Here is a 26499-nt window from a genome sequence, read left to right as displayed (position 1 = left end):
GACATAGAATGAAACAAAGATTTATTCAAACTACTTGAAAAGACTCAAACAAAATTTTAAAAGACTGAAAGAACTTTTGACATAGGAAATGACTAAAATGCCATTTTTCATGAATTTTGCAAATAACATTGAAATAAAACGCAGAGAAAGATGCAATTGATCAGAGACATATCAAATGACTTATAATGCAAGAAAAGAAGAATTGAACAAGTATTTTTAGGTCCAAAATTAGGGTATAACAGCTGCCCCTATTTAAGTTTCTTTGTCCGGGGAGTCAAGAGACGAAGTCTTAGAGTTGACGGGACGAAGATACTTAAATATTAACATTTGCACTGCTTTTGGACATAAAAATACGTTTTCAGATTTTCAAAAAACATGAATGCCATGCAACATTTCATTTATGAATGCAAGACAATCGAACCGGAATCTACGGGCTGTGTCACACCACCAAGGGATTTATAGACATCAAGGTAGAAAGAACGGGCAACAAATAGACAGGTACAAGCTGTTCTTTGGATCGAACCTGCCACTTGACCGAGAGATACAAACAAGAGACGGGTACAAGCTGTTCTTTGGATCGAACCTGCCACTTGACCGAGAGATACAAACACGAGATGGGTACAAGCTATTTCTTTGGATCGAACCTGCCACCTGACCAAGGAAATACAAACAAGACATGAATACAAGCTGTTCTTTGGATCGAACTTGCCACTTGATTGAAAATACAAACAAATAGACAGACACAAACTGTTCTTTGGATCGAACTGGCTGTTTGGCTGGAGATATAGACAAAAGGGTAGGTACAAACTGCTCTTTTTGAATTGAACTTGCCGTTTGACCGATGACAAAGCATAAGCTAGGTACAAACTGTTCTTTGGATCGAACTTGCCGTTTGTCCGGAAGTATAGGTATGTTGATGAGAACCACAATGGCATTGAAGGAGGGCTTGCTTGCTGCCCATTTGAAGTTTTATTTTAGATATGATAAAATAAAATAAAATAAAATAAAAACACTATGTTTGAATATTTTGTGTGTTTAATCCATTTTAAAGTTTCCAAAGCTTTAAACAGAATGTTGTGGTGTGTTTCCTTTTGTGCAAATAAAGTTTGAATCAAGAAGAGTCAACTATGAACAAGAGAGAGCAAGAGGCGCTTAAAAGCAAAGGAAAGGGAAAAGGAAGGTGCAACCAGTTAAGGAAAATAAATTGATGCTGATCAATGGAAATCAATTGCAACTTTCTCATTCAGTACCATTCAGATTTCCCACTATTTCTCTTTTATTTTGTAGCTTTTCTTGTAATAATTCAGCCACAAAATAATCAATAACATTAATGGCTGGATTCCTTTTGTTTTCTTTTTGCTAGGAGTTTCTTTTTGCATTCTAAGCTAGAATAATTAACCATTCCTATATAAAGGAGGCGTGTAACTCTTGTAAGAGCTGAACTTTGTTAAATTTTACACTTTGTGCAATTGTGAGAATTGCTCTTTTGGTTCTGGATTGGACCAAATTTTGATCTTATCAAGAAACCACGTTTCTTGTGGCGATCCTCTACCTTTGGCTTATCATTCCTTCTTGGATTAGAAGAGAGTGTGGCGCCCCATTTCTAATCTTTCCACAAATTTCTTGTTTTATTTTGTTGTTTAACAAATTCTATCCAAAATCATTTTGTGTCCAAAATTAGTCCTTTTCCATATAATCCTTTCCATTGAGTTGAAAGAAGAAGTATTTCTCCTAATTTGACCTTTCCTTTTGAGTTGTTGTTCAACCTTGATGGATTGATGCATCAACTCATCCAAATCCACATAGTGATGTAGCTCCACTATGTCACTTATTTCATGATTTAGGCCATGAATAAATCTAGCCATGGTTGCTTCATTCTCTTCCACCACATTGGCTCTTATCTTTGCAACCTCCATCTCTTTGTAGTATTCATCAACACTTTTGGTTCCTTGAGTGAGTCTTTGCAATTTATTGTGTAATTCCCTATTGTAATAGGATGGCACAAACCTTCTCCTCATGATTCTCTTCATTTCCTCCCAAGTCTCAATTTGTGGCTCTCCATACCTCCTTCTATCTTTGACAATTTGATCCCACCACACTAGGGCATACTCCTTAAATTCAAGGGCTGCAACCTGCACTTTTTGAAGGTTAGTGTAAGTGTGACAATTAAAAATTTGTTCAATTTTAGTCTCCCACTCCAAATAGGCATCCGGATCACTTTTCCCAATAAAGGTTGGAACCTTTATTTTTATACCTCTCATACCTTCCTCCCTTTCTCTACTATCTCTTCTCCTACGCCTTCTATCCTCCTCATCTCCACTATCATCATTATTTACATTTGACCTCCTTTCCAATTCATCAATTCTTCGGTTAAATTGCTCAGCTTGATCTCTCAACATTTGTTGCATTTGTTCCATCATTGATCTCATTTCAACAGCCAACGCTGCCTCACCCGGTGAAGGTGGACGAGACATGATTATGAAACTTAGTGAAAACTAGAAACAAGTATTTAAAATTGGGCCTCACCACTCTACTCACGTGTTTACACTCAATCACTCATGTTTCACTCAATTTTTTTTTTTGGCTTTTTCTATAATGAATCACTCTTGCCTTTTACCACTCAATTGCTCTTTTTAGTTCTTTAGAGAAACCAAATCAATCAACACAAGAAAACCAAGTAACTAATGACAACCACAGAGACACAAAAGGCTTTAAATGAACGATAGACACAAAACAGGGATTAAAGGTAGACAAGGTAGAACAATGAAATTGGAAGGAAGATAAAAATTAAAATACTAGAGTGTGGCATAAACATAAAAAGGGGGCAAAAAAAAAAAAAAATTAGAATCACGTGACCTAAAGAAACAAAAGTCACCTTCTAATCTTTTGTTTTATTTTTCACGTCACTGTAATTTTTTTTTCAATCCCCTTTTTTTTGAAATTTTGATTTTTTTTATTTTATACAAAATGATGAACAAAACAAGAACAAGAAAAAAAAAATAGAAACTTTACCAAAGTTTGGCCCTTTTTAGAACCTTGCTCTGAATACCACTTGACGAGTCTCTAAATGGGAGTTTAACCACAATCATGAAATCACACATATTTGACTTTGTAATTTTTGAATATTAAGAATCTTTCAACTCAATGGAAAGGATTATATGGAAAAGGACTAATTTTGGACACAAAATGATTTTGGATAGAATTTGTTAAACAACAAAATAAAACAAGAAATTTGTGGAAAGATTAGAAATGGGGCGCCACACTCTCTTCTAATCCAAGAAGGAATGATAAGCCAAAGGTAGAGGATCGCCACAAGAAACGTGGTTTCTTGATAAGATCAAAATTTGGTCCAATCCAGAACCAAAAGAGCAATTCTCACAATTGCACAAAGTGTAAAATTTAACAAAGTTCAGCTCTTACAAGAGTTACACGCCTCCTTTATATAGGAATGGTTAATTATTCTAGCTTAGAATGCAAAAAGAAACTCCTAGCAAAAAGAAAACAAAAGGAATCCAGCCATTAATGATATTGATTATTTTGTGGCTGAATTATTACAAGAAAAGCTACAAAATAAAAGAGAAATAGTGGGAAATCTGAATGGTACTGAATGAGAAAGTTGCAATTGATTTCCATTGATCAGCATCAATTTATTTTCCTTAACTGGTTGCACCTTCCTTTTCCCTTTCCTTTGCTTTTAAGCGCCTCTTGCTCTCTCTTGTTCATAGTTGACTCTTCTTGATTCAAACTTTATTTGCACAAAAGGAAACACACCACAACATTCCGTTTAAAGCTTTGGAAACTTTAAAATGGATTAAACACACAAAATATTCAAACATAGTGTTTTTATTTTATTTTATTTTATTTTATCATATCTAAAATAAAACTTCAAATGGGCAGCAAGCAAGCCCTCCTTCAATGCCATTGTGGTTCTCATCATATGTAAGCAGGTACAAGTGGTTCTTTTTGGATCGAACCTGGCACTTGACCAGTGACAAGATACAAATTGAAAGTCTAGTTTAACAAGATACCAATTGAGGGTAAATTGTCATTGACTTGATTTGAAAATAGATGTGACCATTTTGGTTGGCCCAAGAGTAAATTGAGAGTGAATTGACATTGATTTGAGTTGAAAATTGACATTGAAAGAGAGATTGAAAGTTGAGATTGAGCAGAGACATAGACATAGACATAGACATTGGATTGGAGAGTTGCAATTGACATTGAAATTGGATTGGAATTGAATTGAAAATTGACATTAACATTGACATTGACATTGACATTGACATTGGATATTGACATTGACATTGGATGTTGACATTGACATTGACATTGACATTGACATTGACATTGACATTGACATTGACATTGGATATTGACATTGACATTGGATGTTGACATTGACATTGGATATTGACATTGACATTGACATTGACATTGACATTGACATTGACATTGAAATTGAGATTGCTTCGAATTTGACATTTGAAATTGAAATTGACAGCTGGAATTGAAATTGAAATTGAGTTTGACATTCGGAATTGAAATTGAAATTGGCATTGAATTTGATAGTTGACAGTTGGATATGCAACATGTATGTATGGTATAGCACGATTATTGGATGTATGAGCACATAAAATGCATGATTATGCATGTATGAATGCTTAAAATGCATGATTGGTTTGCAGTTTGACAGAGAAGTTTTCATAAAGGCAGATAGGACATTGGAAGATTGGGCACGTAGTGGCTCGTGCTGCGACATATTCACAGGGGAAAACCTCTTTGGAGAGACCGTTGTTGAGACGTATCAAAACCATGGCTGAGGGCAGTAAAACTTGTAAAGGAGGACCCTTGGAAGGTTCTTGGATACAGGTCGCCGTTGCTAGGCGTGTCAGTGCTGGGTAAACATTGGATATTCGCATCTGTGGTCAATGCTTTTTCAATATTCCATTCTTTCATTTTTCATTTTCAAACCCCACTTTTGCCTGAACCGCCCTTTCGGGTTTTCGATTCACCGGGGAGTAAAGACTCTTTTTATTGCCCCATTTTTGCCTGTATTGCCTTCATTAGGTTGTCAATCAGCGGGGTGCTCATTTTTGCCTAAGCCGCCCTTTCGGGTTTTCAACTTAGCGAGCTTTTCATTCGTATTTTTCATTTTTTCATTTTTCATTCTGTTTTTTTTTTATTCTTGCCATTGACCACAGATCATCCTGGGGAGTAACCTGCTTGTAACATGTATTGAAATAGACATTGACACTCATTCATTCATGCATGTTTCATTCATTGAAATGTACCCTATTGCTCAGGTTTGCTTTCAAAATAGACGGAAAAAGGTTTTTCAATTTTCAAAAATGTTTGTTTCAGATATTGACATCATCAAATAGAAAGAAAGTATTTTGTATATAGCATTGAAAGTAGAAAGAAAAATAGAGTTTCAAACAATAGCACAGGCTCAAATTGATGTAGAAGAGTGAAAGTCAGCCAAAGGCATGACTTCACGGATTTACAAAGCTTGGAAAACGGTAATTTTATTGGTTGGTGATACATTGAACACAATGACCGCTACATTTCATAGAAATTTTGAATTCACAAGTACAGAAGCCTCTGATGAAGACGATCATTGACAGTTGCAGATGCCTCAAGGGGTGATGGTGATTTGCCAGATATAGTTACTTGTCTTTTATCAACCTCATTTTTGCATGAGCCGCCCTTTCGGGTTTTCGGCTCATCGAGGCGCTCATTCTTGCCTGAGTTGCGTACAATCTCAGCGAGCTTTTCATATTCATTTTTTTTGTCCCTAACTTTTGCCTGGATCGCCCTTTCGGGTTTTCGACCCACCGGGAAGCGCATTTTTGCCTAGGCCGCCCTTTCGGGTTTTCGACCTACCACGCTGTTCTTTTCTTTCTAGACAAAGTATTTCTTGACTATATCGGCATTGACAGGATTTGGAAGTTCAACACCATCCATGTGTGTAAGAATCAAAGCACCACCAGAGAAAGCCTTCTTGACAACATAAGGACCTTCGTAGTTAGGTGTCCACTTGCCCCTTGGGTCGGGTTGCTGACTTATCCTTCTTTTCAATACAAGTTCGCCTTCCTTGAATTCTCGAGGTCGGACTTTCTTGTCAAAAGCATTCTTCATTCGTACTTGATACAACTGTCCATGAGTCATAGCATCCATACGTTTCTCTTCAATCAGATTCAATTGGTCATACCGACTTTGACACCATTCAGCCTCAGTTAACTTTGCTTCCATGATCACTCGAAGAGATGGAATCTCCACTTCCAGAGGGAGAACTGCTTCCATGCCATACACCAGAGAGAAAGGGGTTGCCCCGGTTGAACTGCGCACTGTAGTACGGTAACCATGCAAGGCAAATGGTAGCATTTCATGCCAGTCTTTGTAAGTAGTGACCATCTTCTGAACAATCTTCTTGATGTTCTTGTTAGCGGCCTCGACTGCACCATTCATCTGAGGTCTATAAGGAGAAGAGTTGTGATGTTCAATTTTGAATTCTTCACATAAAGCTTGCATCATGCTATTGTTCAGATTGGAACCATTGTCAGTGATGATCTTGTTGGGAACACCGTAACGACAGATGATGTTATTCTTGATAAACATGACAACCACTTGCTTGGTCACATTTGCATAGGAGGCAGCTTCAACCCACTTGGTGAAATAGTCAATTGCCACTAGGATGAAACGATGTCCGTTGGAAGCCTTCGGTTCGATTCTCCCGATCATGTCAATGCCCCACATAGAGAAAGGCCATGGGGAAGATATAACATTGAGAGCATGTAGAGGCACATGGATCTTATCAGCATAAATTTGACATTTGTGGCATCTTTTAGCATGTTTGTGGCAATCACGCTCCATAGTTATCCAGTAATAGCCGGCTCTTAACAGTTTCCTTGACATGGTGTGACCCGAAGCATGGGTCCCAAAAGTACCGTCATGCACATCATGCATCAATTTCTCAGCTTCTTGTTTGTCAACACACCTCAACAAGACCATGTCATAGTTCCTCTTGTATAGGATTTCTCCGTCCAGAAGGAATTTACTAGCCCATCGTCTCAAAGTCTTTTTATCCCTGTTGGAAGCACCAGGTGGATATTCACGATTCTGCAAGAATTGCTTGATGTTGTAATACCAAGGCTTTTTATCATTCACAACCTCATCAGCTTGATCTGGCGTATTTTCAATAGTAAACACATGAGAGGGTCTATCAAGACGTTGCACTTTGATTACGGGCACGTCATTCCAATGGTTCACACGAAACATGGAAGACAAAGTAGCAAGAGCATCAGCCATCTGGTTTTCATCCCGAGGGATGTGGTGCAGCTCGACCTTGGTAAAATATGTCAACAGACGTCTTGCATAGTCACGGTAAGGGATCAGCTTCTCATGATGAGTCTCCCATTCACCCTTTATCTGATTAATAACAAGTGCAGAATCTCCATAGATGTCAAGGTGCTTAATTCTCAGATCAAGGGCTTCTTCAATGCCCAAGATACATCCTTCATATTCAGCTATGTTGTTTGTGCATTCAAAAGTTATTCGAGCATTGAAAGGAATGTGGCGCCCCTGTGGAGTTACAATGATGGCTCCAATTCCTTTACCATAAGCATTAACAGCACCATCAAACACCAATCCCCATTTGCTATTGGGATCCGGCCCTTCATTAATCAGTGGTTCTTCACAGTCTTTTGCTTTTAGATACATAATCTCTTCATCAGGGAAATCAAATTTAATCGGCTGGTAATCATCAAGAGGTTGACAAGCAAGATGCTCAGCAAGGACACTTCCTTTGATTGATTTCTGAGCTTTGTACACAATATCATATTCAGACAACAACATTTGCCAACGTGCGATCTTTCCAGTAACAGCAGGCTTCTCAAAGATGTACTTGATTGGATCCATTCGGGATATCAACCAAGTTGTATGATTCACCATATAATGACGCAGGCGTTTGGCAGCCCAAGCTAAAGCACAACAAGTCTTTTCAAGAATTGTATACCGAGTCTCACAGTCGGTGAACTTCTTGCTCAGATAGTAGATAGCATGCTCTTTCTTACCAGTCTCATCTTGTTGACCGAGAACACAACCCACTGAATCATCTAACACTGATAGATACATAATCAAAGGCCTACCTTCCACTGGTGGGACAAGGATAGGTGGCTCTAACAGGTATTCTTTAATGCTATCAAAAGCTTCCTGACATTCATCATTCCATACAACAGGCTGATTCTTTCTGAGCAATTTGAAAATTGGTCCACAAGTAGTGGTCATGTGAGATATAAATCTTGAAATGTAATTCAGACGTCCGAGGAAACCTCTGACTTGCTTTTCAGTTTGAGGGGCCGGCATCTCTCTGATGGCTCAGACTTTATCAGGATCAACTTCAATGCCTCTCTGACTGACAATGAAGCCTAACAACTTCCCAGATCTTACACCAAATGTACACTTGTTAGGATTCAACCGCAGCTTGTACTTTCTCAGTCTTTCAAACATCTTTTTCAAATACACAACATGCTGCTCTTCATCACTTGACTTCACAATCATATCATCAACATATACTTCAATCTCTTTGTGAATCATATCATGAAACAGAGTAGTCATACCCCTTTGATAGGTAGCACCAGCATTTATCAAGCCAAACGGCATCACTTTATAACAGAACGTTCCCCACGGAGTGATGAAGGACGTCTTTTCTCTATCTTCAGGAGACATTCGTATCTGATTATAACCAGAGAAACCATCAATGAAAGAGAACACTTTGGATTGAGCAGTACTGTCAACAAGCACATCAATATGAGGCAACGGGAAGTTATCTTTTGGACTGGCTTTATTCAGATCTCTGTAATCAACACACATTCGAACTTTCCCATCTTTCTTTGGTACTGGTACGATGTTGGCAATCCACTCAGGGTATTCAGCTGTCATGAGGAAACCCGCATCAATTTGCTTCTGCACCTCAGCCTTGATCTTAAGAGCCATGTCTGGACGAGACCTTCTCAATTTCTGTTTGACAGGAGGACATTCAGGTCTTGTCGGTATCCGATGTTCCACAATCTTGGGATCTAGACCCGGCATATCTTCATAAGACCATGCAAAGACATCTGGATAATCATGGAGGAGCTGAATGATCTTCTTTTTCACCTCTGGCTCAAGTGCCGCACCGATCTTGATCTCTCGCTTGTTCTCTTCAGTACCCAGGTTGATAAGCTCAATCTCTTCCTGGTGAGGCTGAATGGCTCTTCTTTCCTGCTCAAGCAGTCGAGTGATCTCATACGGTATCCCTTCATCATCATCCTCATCTTCAGCTTCATATACAGGGAATTCAAAATTTGGAGGAACCATAGGGTCACTGTGTTCAACGGGTTTATTGTGGTTCAATCTGCATAATATGATTGGGATGATTTTAGAAAAAGTTTTTCATGCAGATTTTTGAAATTAATAAGAAAATATAGATGTTTTGGTTTTTTCTGGCATTACCATTATTTCCAAGAAAAAGACACTAAAAAGTAAAAAACAAAGAGTCGTGAGAGAAACGACAACTTTTATTGATAACGGCAATGCCGAAACAAACATGCCCTTACAATGATATCACTTTCGCCTTGGGCAGAGCGAAAGGATTGTTATTTTGAAAACAAAGAAAACATGAGCAACAAAACACATTACATGGAAGCATGCATGACTAAGGGAACATCAATGGCCTCCCAATTTCTCACAGTGCCTCCTGGTATAACAAATGTAGGCACATAACCCCCTTCAGCAGCGTCTTCAGTAATGGCATTGATGAACCCAGCACTGTAGAAGGTTCCCTTTGAAATACCAGAGGTTGGAGAGAATCCAAGGCCCTCTTTACGCTTGTTTTCCAAGATCTGAATCACTTTGCCCCAACCAGCAGCTTGCCCTTCCCGAACAGCCTTCTGGGCATCTTTCAATGAAGCCATGCTAGCACCAGCCCTCCGGGGTTCTGTACCCTCCACAGTCAAGCCTTGAAACGACGTCCCTTCAGCGGACCCTGCTTCAACACAAGAGAAAGATGATACTTGGCTAACCAAAAATGCCTCTTCACCATGCACAGTGACAATCTTACCGTTCCTCATGAACTTGAGCTTTTGATGCAAAGTAGAAGTGACTGCTCCAGCGTCATGAATCCACGGTCTTCCAAGGAGACAGCTGTACGAAGCATTGATGTCCATGACTTGGAAAGTAATCTGAAATGTCTCAGGACCAATGGTAATTGGCAAGTCCACTTCCCCGAGAACATCTTTGCGGGATCCATCAAAAGCTTTAACCAGATAGCTGCTGCCCCTCAGAGAAATTCCATGATGACTCAACTGCCTTAGTGTGGATTCAGGCATTACATTCAGAGACGATCCAGTGTCCACCAACACATTGGATATCATATCAGACTTTCAGTGCACCGAGATATGTAGAGCCAAGTTGTGGTGTTTCCCTGCTTCGGGGAGTTCGTCGTCACCAAACCCCAAGTTGTTGCAGGCAGTAATATTACTCACTATCCCATCAAACCGATCCACAGAGACTTCGTGGTCAACATAAGCTTGCTCCAGTATTTTCATTAACACTTTCCTATGAGCCTCTGAGCTCATGAGCAGAGACAGGATGGATATCTTTGACGGGGTTTGCAGCAGCTGGTCAACAATCTTGTAGTCACTCTTCTTAATAAGTCTCAGAATTTTGTCCAGATTGGACTCTTCAATAGATTGGCCTGATGGGCCGGGATCCTTGTCAACAGGAGGAGCAACTGGTGGTGTTATTGTGGCAATGGGTGTCACCACCTTCTTTTGAAACAAGGGTGGGCGGACTTTTCCGCTTCTCAGAGTTGTAACTTCACCGGCAACATTGTCAACCATAGCTGGGGATACCAGAGGCACTTCCACTCCATTCTCGACCATGGTTGCATTGTATTTGTAGGGAATTGCTTTGGTAGAGGTATATGATACCGGACCAGGTAACCTGATCACCAAAGGCTCAACATCCCTTGTCTGAGATACATTTTTAACAGGAGAGTCATGGAACACTGGCACAATCACACATACATCATTGGCAATCAAGTGTTTGTCATCCATCAGGCTCTGGATATCACCTTGCACCACATAACAGCCCATGGGATTTTGCAGACATTCTGAACAAGAATCATGATCATGTTTGAACAAAGAAGCCTGGCAGAGCTTGACATGTAGCGGTACCAAGGGAGTAACAACATTGCGGACATCCAACACGGGATCCTCTTGAGGAACAGGGACCCTTTCAAAAGCCTCAATCATATTAACAACAACATGGTTTGGGAGTGGATTGTCAAGAACATGAGGAACACTATTCTCAAAAGTCAACCGTTCCTTTTCTATTAGGTCTTTCACAATATATTTCAGAGCAAGGCAACCCTCAACATCATGGCCCTGAGTACCCTGATGGAATTCACATGTTAGATCCTGTCGGAACCTGGGAGGCAATGGATTAGGCGGAGGCTTGCCTGGTCTAGTGACACAGTGTCCCTTGGCCAGTAGAGTTGGGAGCAGCTCACCATACCACATTGGTATTGGTGGAAAAGAAGGTTTGGGTCGGGGACCCTGTTGTTGCTGCTGTTGCTGTTAAGCAGGAGGCTGTTGTTGCACTTGCTGGGCGATGGCATTGACGGGCACTGGTGGTTGGCCCGGTGGCAGAGGATATTGCTGGTAGAATGGTGGGAAGAAAGGATGCTGAGAGTACTGCATGTAGTGGTAGGGCAGAGGTAATTGTGTAGCAGCTGCAGATGGGTTACCAGATACCATCCCTACATCAGATTCTTTCCACTTGTGATGACCATTACCGTACTTCTTTGGTGCACTGGCTGAAGATTCACCTTTCTCAAGGACAATAATACCTTCTCGGACGGCCTCCTCTAGACGAGTTCCCATTGTAACCATATCAGAGAAGTTGTTTGGGGCAGAGACTATCATTCTCTCCTTATATTCCTTCTTCAGAGTCTTCAGGAATGTCTGTGTTAACTCTTCCTCATCAAGTCGAGGAGAAACACGGGCAGCTGCCCCTCTCCACCTCTGAGCATATTCACGGAAGGTTTCATCTGATTTCTGAGACAAGGCCTTAAGAGAGTCCCTATTTGGCCTCAGACGGGTATTGAATTCATATTGACTCTCAAAAGCAGCAGCGAGTTCCTCAAAAGTATGGATGTTGTCTTTGCTCAAACTAGTGTACCAATCTGCTGCATCATCTGTCAAGCTGCTCTGGAAGCAGTGGATCATCAGTGCATCATTATCGACGTAGTTAGCCATCTTTTGGACATACCGGATAACATGGTTGTGTGGACAAGAAGTCCCATTGTATTTGTCAAATTCTGGCTCTTTGAATTTCTTAGGAACCTCAAATCGGGACACCAAGCATAGATCACGAGCTTTAGCAGGAGCATCATTGTTTCCCCGGCTAGCCTTGACCTCACGGAGTTCCCCAGCCAATTCCCTTAACTGTCTTTTCATAGCTTCCATTGCGGGATCTTGTCCACGCGGAGTGTCAACATCAATCACCTGTTGCACAGTGTGTACAATAGAATCGGTAACAACGGTAGTCACCTGAGGCATGGCGGTGGACACAGGAACCTGTCCTTGACCAGCAAAACCAGAGATACCAGCAGCAGTATTAGGAGAATAGAAAGGTGGGAGTCCATAAGGACGGCCGTTGGGCATAACAAACCGAGCATCAGTAGCCACAGTAGACAGTGGGATAGAGGGAATCACCTCAGCAGTAACTGGAATAGAAGTGGCTAGTTGTTCTTGTGCAGCCATCATAGCGGACATAGCATCATGAGCTTTGGCCAAGTCTTCTTTCATGGCAGCCAATTCGGCACGGAGCTGAGCATTTTCTTCTTCAAAGTTAGCCATCATTCTTCTCTTGTGAAATCTTGTTTGATGAATTCTATCTGGTTGGTAGACTTTGCGAGCACGAGCCACTTTTCAGACTGCGGCGGACAAAACCAGGAGGCAATGAGCACGAGAGAAGTTTTTTGTGACCAATGAATGCATATGATGCATGAAATGTGTTAATGCATATGCAAAAAGACTCTTTTTTGTGTTATCGAAGGGTTTTAGACAAATTAAAAACTTGTAAACATTACTAAACAACAATTAACATAAACGGGAAACAAACAACAACCAACATATAGTTTTACAAGACAATTTCAACATAAACAAATGGAAATAACAACAGGAAAAAGAAATCCTCAAGCATAGGAAGTGGAAGCGTCATCCTCAGTCTCAGACTCATAGCTGCAGTATCGTGCATAGAAGTCACGGGCACCCCTAACCCTCTAAGAGTCTCTCATAAGCAACATATCATTCTCTTCAATCTCTCTCTTAGCCTTAGCTAACTCTTTCTTCAGTGTCAAGACCTCATGAGTCTGCTGCTCACCTTTTCCGTCCAAAGTCATGATCAAGTTCTCAGCCTCATAGTATCTAGCCCTCCACTGATGCTTCTCCCGACTCTCCATAGCTAGATGCTCCTGATACATCTCCTGGGTAGGTGGGAGTAGAGGCAAAGGCATGGTAGGAATAGATGCAGACACATATCTCATAGAGGGGTAAGGCATACCAATCTCCTCAGCTTGGTTTATCACCCACTGTGTATAGGCCTTATGAGCAATACCGGACCTTACACCCATATGCTTCACTTCTTTCTTCCGAAGCTTAGACCAAGCTTCCATGAAGTCCTCTTTTATGCCGGTGGGAGCATTGGAATAGTGAAAGAAGTAAGGAGCTGTAGCAAGATTGATGGGCTTATCTTTCATCGGGAAACCAAATTGTCGCAAAGCAAGCTCCGGGTTATAGTTGATTCCACCCCGGGTACCAAGAAGAGGTACATTAAGAAATTTCCCACCACCAAAGATGATTTCCTTAACCCTTGAAGCGGGAGTAAGCCAAACCACTTCATTAGGTGTGAGAGCCATAATCCTCTGTGAAATAGACCAATTCCTCGGATTGTCGTGGAAAGACTGCGGAAGGTGCGAAATAAACCACCTATAGAGGAGAGGCACACAACAAAGAATGTATCCACGACCTTTGTCGGAACGATCGTGAATAGCATGGTATGTGTCAGCTAGCAAAGTAGGAACTGGATTCTTGGAGTGGAAGATCATAATAGCATTCATGTCCACGAAGCCGTCAAGATTCGGAAAGAGAATAAGCCCATAGATGAGAAGTGCAAGAATAGCCTCGAGAGTGTCCTGACAAGTGGTATTGAGGTTGGCTTTCCCAAGAAGATACTCTGAAGTGAACCCTCGGATGCGTGCCTTAGTGACAAGATTCTTGGAGACATCGGTGGTCTTGAGATAGAGATCTTTAGCAATAACCAATGGAGTAGGGGGATTTTCAGGTCCTGAGAAAGGTACCCCCTTAGCAATAGATAGACCCACCAAGGAAGAATAAGCCTCTAGAGTAGGCACCAACTGAAAGTCTGGAAAAGTAAAGCACCGACACTCCGGATCATAGAATTGCACTAGAGTGTGCACAAGCTTCTCATCCACATTAGTCTGGAGAATAGAAAGTAAAGCCCCGTAACGACGTCGGAAACCAGTCGGATCCTCAACCTTGAGTGCCAAATCTCTCAAACTAGCCAAATCCACTTCCTTGAACTTGTAGGACTTAGTCTTCTTCATTCCTACAATGTTTACAAATTCAAATTGTCTAAGCCCTTCGATAACAATGCATGACAAAAGTTTATGCATGTATGCATGTATGCATGGATGCATGATTATGTTCAAGTTCGGAGAAAACATGGTGGGTTTAAGTTCAAAGTCGAGGAGTCATGGGTGGACACGGTGTCCGGTGAAACTAGGGCTTTAGGATAATAGTAACCGGGTTCTAAAAAGGTTCCCAAGTTGCAACCTCTCTGACGCATCTCATGGTGTCACGAGACAACACTCGCTCCATGATTATACGTGGAAGATCTAACTTGAGTGTAGTATCGCGTGACGACTAAAACTCGAGACAACACTCGGTTTAGCCTCCGCACTACATCCTAGAAAATGGCCATGGATGGGTTTGGTTATCTACGGTTCATAGCGTCATAGAACAATTAGAAGTAAAGTGCCTAAACGCGACAACACGCGCCGACAACATCACCCCCAAAATGCCTCAGCTATGTGGGATTGATCGCATAATCCAAAACACGAGGCAACCCCCGGAATGAATTGTCGATTATATCCCTCCTAAATCCTAAGTTCACTCAGCCCGGGTGCAGGACTTTTGATATTCTCACCCCACACGTTTGCAAGAATTTAAACATTTATTCACATAGGAAAGCAAGTAAAAGAAGCAAGTAAAAATGAAAGCGCAAGCGTGGAAATAAAGACTAGGCGTAACTCTCGAATCTCCCCAGTGAAGTCGCCAGCTGTTTTATCTTGGTTTTCGGGTGTCAAACATTGATTACGTTTGAACCTTTTAAACCGGTGATATCTTATTTTTTCTTGGGAAGGGAAAAAGTAAGCAAAACCCTTGAGAATCGAGGTCCGGGAGTTGTTTTCGCTACGGGAAGGTGTTAGGCACCCATAACGACTATAGTATCCTATAGGAACCGTCTTTAATTTCTACGCGCGCGCTTTATTTTTTAATGCTATTTTGAAATGATATTTACACCTAAGAGTTACTAAATGAAGAATTGGAGGGAGAAGGATGTGATTGAATTTTTATTTTATTTGAATTGAAGGAATATTGGTTCCTTGCCTACGTACCCTTTTAAGGGATCAAATCCACCGTAGTTCTCTTCCAAAAAATGTTTTTGTTTTTGTTGGTTGATTCTAAGTTTGAAAATTGGAGTTTGAAGAATAGAAAGAGGCCTCAAGGGCATGAGATTGTAAAAAGTGGGGTTGGATTAGTCATTTGCAAAAGAAGTCAAATATGATTATTTTCATTGGATTTTTGATTAAGAAAATAAAAGGAAAATTCAATGGGGTTTTGGACCCCAAGGTTTATTAAGAAAAAAGCTTGAGTGATATTGTTTATATTTTTTGGAAAATTGATTTTTCTAAGTATAAAGCCTAACCATTCATCTAAACATACAATCCTAAACATACATCTAAACATGCATATTCTAGCTATTTATCTAAAGTGAGGTGTGTGCATGTGTCGGTGCTTGTGTCGGTGTACATTATTAGAGTCCATTGTCCTTTACATCATTGGTCTAGATACATTCTATGGCCTCTTTGCCAAGAAATTAAAAGGCATAAAGGTAAACTACAAAAACTCCTAAGTATTTACATTTTAAGCTTGACATGAATTCTAAAGGGTAAAAAAATAAAAGAATGAAGATGTGAGATGGGAAGTGAAATGCTCATGATGTATGAAACACAATAGAGGAAATGGTTAGTAATATAAGGCATAAAATGAAGAGATATAAGCAAGTAAAGCTATTATAACTAAAAGAAAGAAAAGAATGGATATGAAATAAGCAAAAGTAATGTAAAATAAACCTAAAATTCTTCACCAAGGTAAGGCTTGACTATGACCTATAATTCCCATGGTTCAACACATTTTTAAGATATGAAATCCAGGTTTAAAAATGAGAATTCAAGAGAGTTAGTAAGCCTTACATTTTAATGTAAATTTAGGCCTATTTTACACCACTTATTCACCAACATTACTTGCAAAGCAAGCAAGCGGGCAACATATGCACATGACCAGTAGCAAATACATTCAAACTATGGTAAATTCTTCACAAAACCACACATCATGAATCACAAGTGTGCATCAAGAAATAGAAACAAAATTAAACCAATTTTCCCCTAATTTTAACATAAAATTCAAGAAATGAAACAAGAAACTATCTCAATATTTTTTTTTATCAAGTTTTTCAGTATAAAAACTACACAAAAACATCACAAAAATATCAAGGAAACTCTATAAATTTTTCTAGAATTTTCTAAAACATTTTAAGCATGCCAAGAGGTGCAAATATCAAAGACAGTGAAGGAAATAGCAAAAATAAAGGGAAAAACGAAGTCTGCAGGGACATAAGGCCCAAGCCCAAGCTTATGGATGGATCTGGATCATCCAAGAGCCTCAGAGGCGTTGGATTGATCCAGATCCTCCAAACCTAGATCTGACGGCTCCTAACCTGCAACGCGTGGCAAGTAAACACACACACATCATGATCAAATCCTGGCCACACATCACATTATCCAATAAATCTAACGGCCAGAAACACATAGGGAGCACGGGAAGCACAATGGAACAGCACGCACAGGATCAGCATAGGTATAAAAGCAAAATTCAAGGGAAAACCCTCACAATCTTCACTCCTTTCTCTCTCTACAAAGCTTCTTAGAGAGAGAGAGTCTGCAGACTCTCTCTTCTCCGACTTAAGGCCGGTCATCTTCCTCACTTCTCCGACGCGGTGGCCGGCGGTGGCGCCGCCGCGTCGGAACCCTAAACGGAAACCTAATTACGTTTTCTTGACGCTCACGACCTCCTCTCTTCGATTCTGAGGCTCGTTTCTTCAAAAAGTTTACAAATCAACGTAGATCGGAGAAAGGCTAAACGCTACGTTTTTGTTCTTAAATTCTTTTTAAACGACGTTTTGGAGAAAGATCTCCTAAAACCCCCTGTCTACGTTGATTTGTGAAGAAACAGCATGGATATGAGGTAAACTGACATGATTTGCAGAGGAAAAATGAAGAAAGAACGGGAAGAAAGGTTTGGTACCTGGACGGAAGAGAGGATGAACTTCTTCGAATCTTCTTCTTCTTTTGACTTCTGTGAACTGTTTGATTCTTGATCTGTTTCGTTGATGCTTCGATTTTTGACTCGAAACCCTAGGATTTCAGATTTTTGCTGTGATTCTTGTGCTGGTTTCTTCGATCTTCTTCTCCTCTAATTCGGTTTCGAATTCAATCCGTTTTCTTCTTTTCTCTCAAACTCTTTCTTGTGATCGCCTTTTGGTTCGAATTGCAGGAAGGAGAGAGATTCGATGATGATGATTCCCTATGGAATCTGAGAATCTCTGGAATTCGAGTTAATCTTTGTGAATTTGTTGCTGGATTTGATCAAATTATGATGAAACTGACACGAATTTGAAGGATTGATGTTGATTTGAGTTCAAGAAATTCGGTTAGGGTTTGAAGGTGGATGAATGTTCATGGTGTTCATGTGATTTTCTGAGTTTTTTGGGATTTTGATCGAAAAATCTTGGGAGAGAGAAAGTGGAATGAGTTTGTTGAGTTGGCAGAAAATGAATGGTCCTCCTGACCATTGACTGTGACTGGATTATTTATAGATGATGTGTATGACTGCTGGACCAATATAAACGTGACATGTGGCACACTTTTGTAACAAACTTTTGTGGACAAATAAGACTCTGACACGTGTGCAGAATAGATGACTTGGACAAAAGAGGACTAAACTGCAAAATACTGAAAGATAGGGACTAAAATGAAAGATATGAAAAAAAGTGACACAAAGGATTAAAATGCAAAAATTAATAAAATTGAATTTAAAAGGAGTAATTTGAAATAAACGTAAAGTGAAACGATTAAAATTTGACAAAACGGACTAAAACGAACCAATGGCCTAAATGAGGTACTTTAAAGTAACCTCTCTCTGCCGAAATTTCGTGTGAAATGACCAAAATGCCCCTGGGGCTAAAACGACTGAAAATGACTCAGATGCAACTTTAAAATGATTTTTTTAACAGGGAATTGAAGCTAAGACTCATATAAGTAAAATTAAAAGACTCAGAGACAATTTTAGAATTTAAACAGGGTTTTAACGCATGAAAAGACTAAAATGCCCCTAGGGGCAAAACTGACTCAAAATGACTTCAAATGCAATTTTTGGAAAGGGCTTTGACATAGAATGAAACAAAGATTTATTCAAACTACTTGAAAAGACTCAAACAAAATTTTAAAAGACTGAAAGAACTTTTGACATAGGAAATGACTAAAATGCCCTTTTTCATGAATTTTGCAAATAACATTGAAATAAAACGCAGAGAAAGATGCAATTGATCAGAGACATATCAAATGACTTATAATGCAAGAAAAGAAGAATTGAACAAGTATTTTTAGGTCCAAAATTAGGGTATAACAATATGCATATAAAAGTATATGCTTGATTGCATTAAAATAATGATCTTTAGTGATATAGTCAATTAAAATAGTGATCCTTAGTGATATAGTCAACTACAATTGATTGTAGATGATATGGACTTTAATTACCCAAATGTAGTCCAATATCTGAGAGCCTGTAACTTCTTGCTTAAAGTTAATTGAACATTTATGAATTATGTCGATATCTTTGTAATCTTTGTAATTTTCTCAAAATGGTAATTACTTGCTGGAAGGGAGGGAGTAGAAGAAAAATAGTGTTGATTTATTTTGAAAGTACGAGTAAACTAATTTATGTATTTTTATCTTGATTCATTAAATACTCAATTTAATTAACTAAATAAATTTTACTAATTATTAATTTAAACTAAAACTCCCTCCAATTTTCTTCATAGCCAATAAATATAAATATATATTATAATGGATTTCCTTTCATTCTCATGATGCGGGTCTCATATCCCGCGATGTGAGTTAGGTAGTAGTTGACTCATTGGTTTCTTTGATACTTCCTCCACTTATTTTCACCAGAACATCTACAATGACTATGCCTCAAGCTTAACCAATGATAAATTTGTAAAAAGCATAACACAGTTATAGAGTTGTGTGGTTCGGGTGGATTTTTATGGCTTCAAGGCTTAATCAAGAAAAATAGACTGTTGATTTATTTTGAAAGTACGAGTAAACTAATTTATTTATTTTTATCTTGATTCATTAAATACTCAATTTAATTAACTAAATAAATTTTACTAATTATTAATTTAAACTAAAACTCCCTCCAATTTTCTTCATAACCAATAAATAGATATCATAATGGATTTTCTTTCTTCTCACGGTGTGGGGCTCATATCCTGCGATGTAAGTTAAGTAGTAGTTGACTCGTTGGTTTCTTTGCTCCTTCCTCCACTTATTCTCACCAGAACGTCCGTAATGACTATGCCTCAAGCTTAATCAATGATAAACTTGTAAAAAGCATAACATGACTATAGTGTTGTCTGGTTTCGGTGAATTTCCATGGCTTCAAGGCTTCATCTTGTCTTCGTGCTTTTCATTGCTTCTATATGAATTTTAGACTTAAACTAGACTAAAGTTGCCTTTTATTGCAAAAGTGGTGTTATTTTATTACTAAAAACTTATGTTATTTAATGCAAAAGTGGTGTTATTTTATAGGCTAGTTGAATTCTATGATGCTGATTATGATGGAGATCAAATTAAAAGAAAGAGCATAAGTAGCTGTTGTCAATTCATTGGTGAAAACCCCATCTCATGGGCTAGCAAAAGACAATAGATTATTGTTTTGTCTACAAGAGAAGCATAATACATCTCAGTTGCAAGTTGTAGCACACAACTTCTATGGATGAAACATCAAATTGAGGATTACTAGATAAGTGAAAGTTTTATTCCAATTTACTATGATAATACAATTGTTATTTGTTTATCTAAAAACTCGATCCTACACTCTAGATATAAACACATTGAGATTAAACATTATTTTATAAGAGACTTTGTTTATAAGTGCATTTTTGATATAAAGAGAGGATGCGGAGAGAAATGAAATTCAAACTCAAAAATAAAAGATGGAAATCTTCTAAAAGCAACAAATATAGATTCAACATCAATGACTAAAATAAAAATAAACGGAAACAAAAACATCCTAACCTAAGCAGAAGGAAACAAATGTGTATCATCTGTTACATTTGTATATCATCCCTCCGTTATAAATAATAATTGTTTAATGTATGTGTACGATTTATAAATGATTGATTAATTGTGTTGGTTTTATTATAAGGAGTTTACAAGATACATGTTTTCCAAGCATTGTAATGTTCTTACAAAATTTGAGAACAGAGATTATAATATGTATTTATGCATAAATATATTTTTATCTTCATGAAAATTTTAATCTTGGATTGAAATTCGTGTGTGGAAGAAAATTAAAATATTACGTAGTTTAGTGGATGTTTGTCTATCGTTTTTATGCTTAGTTTTGAACTATATGCACTATGCACCATAGATAGAATTCCGTAAGTATGTACATTGTTTTTTAGCTTGGAAGACTGGTTGGGTGTAGGGACAAATCTTTTACAACTTTGGCGAGTTGAATGTGTTTGTGTGTTGTTGTGGTTTTTTTCTTCATGCAACTATTGTTGATATTTTAGTAGATGCATGTCTATCGTTTTCATGATTAGTTTTTAACTATATGTATTATGCACCATAAATAGAATTCAGTAAGTATGTATTGTGTTTTTTAGCTTGGAAGATTTGTTGGATATAGAGACAAACATTTTACGACTCTGGCGAGTTGAATGTGTTTGTGTGTTGTTGTGGTTTTTATCTTCATTCAACTATTGTTAGTGAATATATTTATCTTGAATTAACGACGACAACAAATAAACTTGATTATGACATTATTTATAGTGTCGTGTAGAATTAGTTTGTTATTTGTCGTATTCAACTTTAAATAAAAATTAATTTCGTTTTAGTAATCAAATCATAGTGTTTAAAGTGTCCCAGACCGCACGTTGCACAGGTTGGGACACCAGTTTCTCCACATTCCTGACATGCCTTTAATAACATCATGAGGATCACATGATTATTTTCATAATCCTTAACCTGCTCCTTAACAAAGCTGAATGCTACAATAATACTTCCGCTTCTACCATATGCATCCACTATCATACCATAGTGCATGGGAATTGGTACAAATCCAAAATTAGCCTTCATACCATAAAACAAATCGACCCCAATGTCAACAGCCCATGTGTGACCACAGGCGGTAAACATAGCCGTAAGTGTTGTATGATCCGGCGTTATGTTTAGATGACCCATTTCTCTTAATGCATCAAAACACTCAACAACCATGCCATGTAAAGCCAAGCCGGTAAGGAGAGTGTTCCAATTTATAAGGCTTTTAGAATCTATAGCCTCAAAAAAAGCAACTCCTCCTAAGTGATCTCCACTCTTGAAAAAGTTATCCAAAATTTTATTTTCCATATATCGGTCTAAACGACCCCTTGAAAGTTGAATGACAAGTTCCGATAAGTCTTTTATACGGACTGGCCACGAATCCGCGAGCTTGAATGCTTTCAAAGCCAGCCTTATTGTTTTTAGGTCTGGATTACAACCAGCCGAACACATTGAGCTAAACATATCTGTTACTTTCAAGTACATCTGACAATTATAGTACCATTGAACCATCATTTCAAAACTTTCTGTGTTGCATGTTCTGATATCTATAGATTCTAAAGCCCTCTTGGCTGTGATGTAATCTCTTCCACCTATAGCAGCTAAGATAATTTTCTTTTGAGATTCAAAGCTATAGTAGATTGGTTCAATCGGTTCAATAGTAGGTTTCCAATTTACACAAACATGTCCGAACCAATCTAACCCTAGTTTAAAGAATAAGGCATAAACAAATGGAATTGAATATACCCATTCTGGGTTTTTGCAGGTGACGAGAAGTTTCCCAAACATACTTTGCTTATAATTTTGACTCTGAAGAAAACCTAACATCGTACGCGTCCGAACAAAGGGGTCGTAATGTAGGTTCCCCATCTCATCGGATAAGAAATTGCTGTGATTCCGGATTTCCCGTGAAGGAGAACTCTCCAGTATTCGACGCATAGTATTCACCATTATCTTTCCGTAATCCACTGAATGATTGAAACGAGCCAAGTGTAACCAATACTCTGGTTGACGAGACGGGAAAGACAGTTCGACAAGTTCTTCATCTTCTCTAGAGATTCCGCCGACCTTCAAGGAGAATCTGAGAGAGAAATGTGGGTTTAGAAGGAAAACAAACCCTCCGACCTTCAAGGAGAATCTGAGAGAGAAATATGGGTTTCGATAGAAAACAAACCCTAAAAAGCATTTACATATGTATTTATTTCTTATATTAATTAAATATTTGTACGTTGTTGGAAACATTTATGTTTTTAATAAAGACTTTCTATTTTCGAACATTTATTTTTGACTCTTGCTAGTCTCACCCCATATACTTATAGTTACACCCAAATTTATTTAAAATTTTACAATAATACCAAAATTGTCCTCTTCATGTAAATTTCTAAAAACCTATCTTTTATGATCATTTTGAACCCTCATCCCCCTTCATCCATAAATCACCATAGATGTGCAACCAAGATCTGAATCAACATTTTTTGACATTGATCTGTATTCTATTCTTAAAGGTTGGTGAATTTCATGAATTTCATTTTCTAAGAGTTTCTATTTGTTTATTGTTTTAGTGTGAGATATGCATGTGTTAACCGCAATTTGATTTTACTTAGTGAGAGGTTAGTGTAAATTCAGTTTACGTATGTACAATTTGAGATGTTATGTAAATTCAGTTTAAGTGTGTATATGAGAGGTTAGTGTAAATTAAGTCTACGTATGTTCAATTTAGGGTTAATGTAAATTAAGTTTACGTATGTATATAAGAGGTTAGTGTAAATTCAGTTTACGTATGTTCAATCTAGGTTAATGTAAATTCAGTTTACGTATGTTCAATTTAGGTTAATGTAAGGTATAAAAGATGTTAGTGTGAATTTAGTTTACCTACTTTCAATCTAAGTTAATGTAAATTCCAGTTTACGTATGTTCAATTTAGGTTAATGTAAATTCAGTTTACGTATGTATATAAGAAGTTAGTTTGAATTCAGTTTACGTATGTTCAATTTAGGTGAATGTAAATTCAGTTTACGTATGTATATAAGAGGTTAGTGTAACATCCAAATTTGACTATTAAGAAATTAAAACATTTCCATCTCTTATGTGAATTGACTTTAAAATTTTAACTTGAAGCCTCGATTTAAAATAACTTTGAATAACTGGATATTACAAGATACGTTTACAAAGTTACATAAATAACAATTTTGAACAAAAACAACAATGGGAAAGACCCTGATACTAGACTCTGACTGACTGTGATCCGGCCTTTGATGTTCCAACAATGCCACTCCTTAAGTTTCCTTCTTGCTAAAAAATAAATTAAAAATGGGGTGAGAATTACTTTCTCAGTGGGTTCTTAATTAAAAGTTTAAGCTTCCATCAATCTAGTTTCCTATACAAGGAAAAAGGGCAATTTCACAAGTCCATCTAAAGACTGTCTGTATACATCATATTTATTCTTAGCCATTTCCATATACATCTAAATATTTAGAATTCCGAACGTGAGAATTAATCCGAAATTCTAACTTACCTGACTTGTGAACCTCTAGGGGTTGTAATAAAAGAAACAACCACTAACAAGTCAGTTACCTCAACATCTGACATTGTGAACCTCTAGGGGTTGTAATAAAAGAAACAACCACTAATAAGTCAGTTACCTCAACATTAATTGGTAAGATGGATATATATATTAACTCCTATAAACGGTGTCCAGTTTACCCTCCTTACACGGGGTCGTATAATAGACGGAGGAATCGCTTAGCTAAGGCGACCCTAACATTCTCACTTAATTCTAAATAATCATTTTAAATGATTATTTTAGCAATTGACTAATAAATTATAATCAATTACATCTCTTCAATCATAGAATATCAACATATGACAAACAAGTAGGAAAACTAAATTTCACACAACTTCAACTTTAGACTAAACACCATAAATTTATTTAGTGTTTATCACTTGAGACCTCTTAGATAAGAGGCAAATAACTTAAAACATACACAGAGGACATACCATAATTTTCTGCAAAATTATCTCTACTTTAAATCAATGAACGACTCATGAAGTAAAGTCATAAATTTCTGTAAATTTTACTAGAGATAGACACTCCTCTTGTTAAGACAGTGGAGTTGGTCCCATGTTAAAATTCGAAACTAATAATTTATGAAAATTCATGCACTGTAGCTGTTTTGAGCAGAAAATTCAGAATTCATGTTTCTTTCGTTTTCCCTTTTTGAAAATCTCTCTCAAATCTAAACATGCCAAAAACTTCATACAACAAATCATTTATCATTAACAAATTATTCAACCAAATTCAATATCAATACAAGATATTTTCCTTCAAAATCATATAACACATAAGAATCATAGAAATAATGCATGTTCATATAATTCTACTCTCTCACTGTTTTTTTTTTTTTGACAAAACTCTCTCACTGTTCTTATTACTCAATTTCATAAAACCCTAAAATTTCCTTTTTTTCCCAAATGAAAACCTAACTCTAAATTCATCAAATTTCTACATGAGGGAAAGGAAAAGGGAAACCCACCTCTGATTAATGATGACAGTAGCTCCCAAAGCTTGGTTTTCCTCTCAAATTCTACTTGTTTTGCTTCTAGTTCTTCCTAATTCCATTTCTTCTTTGAACCCTAATTCCAATTTGCTCCCATTTGTCTCTAATCTTCTTATTGATCATCTTCCTTTAACTTCTAGAGCCCTATAATGAATTACACATTCCAATTCCCACTTGCATGTGATGATTCATTGAGTTTGGGTTGTATGTTGATCGAGGATAATGAGAGGGAGAAAGAACCGATAGAAAAATGTGAGAAGTGTAACACCCGAATTTTAATATTAATTGTCAGTATTATTAATAGATAATATTAATATTATTATCGGGTAAAATTAGTATTATTGTTATTATTATCATTGAGAATTGATATTATTAGATTAAATCATTTGTGGTTATAGGTGTTACGAATAATGAGGAAGTAAGGAGGAGTTAACTAGTCAAGTGAATAATTCGAGAAAAACAGTTTTTAGGGAGAAAATAGTGTGCTATTTTTGAAAAATAGAGTTTTGGTGGTTATTAATATTTTATGTGAATTTAAACTATAAAGAGAGGAATGATATAATAAATAATAAAGGTAAGAAGTGAGAAATAGAAGTAATAAAATAAGTGGGGGAGGAGGGAGTAAATTATGATAGGTGGAGGGGAGAAAAGTAATAATAATAATAAGAATTTAACCTAGTTTCCTAGTATAAATAGAGGAATAGAAATTCATAAAACATTATTGCTGAACGTGAGAACCAGAGAGAAGTAGAGAGGAAAGGAGGCAAACCCTAACTAAGGAGAATTGAACCAAAAGCTGCGTTTCCAAAGAATTTGAGGTAAGGGGGAGAATCTTTGCACTTTAGGGTATATTAATTTCTGATGGGAGGGTTGTCTTAAATTTTAATACATTGTTTCTGTTATGATGTGAATTTTGATAAGTGAATGATGATGAACGAATGGAAAGATGAAATTGAAAGATGACAATTGAGGAAAACTAGTTTAGGTTTTTGAATTGAGTTTTAGTCTTAAAAAGAGTGGATAATCAGGTAGGTTAACGAAGAAATAGTGTTTGAATGATAGGGTAGTCATGGAGAGAAGATTAGGGTCGAGTTTGGTGAGTTTAGGGTCGAAAACTGAGTTAGGAAAGGTCCCTTAAGGCTAAAT

The 26499-nt window shown here is 37.6% G+C and overlaps 1 protein-coding gene and 1 long non-coding RNA gene across 2 annotated transcripts; both read right to left on the bottom strand.

The window, feature by feature from the left end:
- Positions 1-21568: 21568 nt before the first annotated feature.
- LOC146901224 (pentatricopeptide repeat-containing protein At5g27110-like) lies at positions 21569-22747 on the bottom strand. Its single transcript, XM_085737038.1, has one exon. It carries the CDS (start codon positions 22745-22747, stop codon positions 21569-21571), a length of 1179 nt encoding a protein of 392 aa, XP_085593164.1.
- A 1173-nt stretch (positions 22748-23920) lies between these two features.
- LOC146901223 (uncharacterized) lies at positions 23921-25617 on the bottom strand. Its single transcript, XR_015022831.1, has 2 exons — positions 25330-25617; positions 23921-24088 (listed from the first exon to the last, which is right to left on the bottom strand). It is a non-coding gene; the product is annotated as an uncharacterized LOC146901223 (long non-coding RNA).
- Positions 25618-26499: the final 882 nt, after the last annotated feature.

The sequence above is a fragment of the Medicago sativa genome, chromosome 8 (genome assembly GCF_051527215.1).
Source record: "Medicago sativa cultivar Bolivia chromosome 8, Bolivia_mono, whole genome shotgun sequence".
In the NCBI taxonomy this organism is placed as follows: domain Eukaryota; kingdom Viridiplantae; phylum Streptophyta; class Magnoliopsida; order Fabales; family Fabaceae; genus Medicago; species Medicago sativa.
Note: the sequence above shows the minus strand (reverse complement) of the source record. Positions and strands in the feature narration are given on the sequence as shown.

Bases quoted from the DNA above. Each gene is read 5' to 3' on its own strand.
- LOC146901224 (XM_085737038.1), bottom strand. From the start codon at position 22,747: ATGGTGAATACTATGCGTCGAATACTGGAGAGTTCTCCTTCACGGGAA.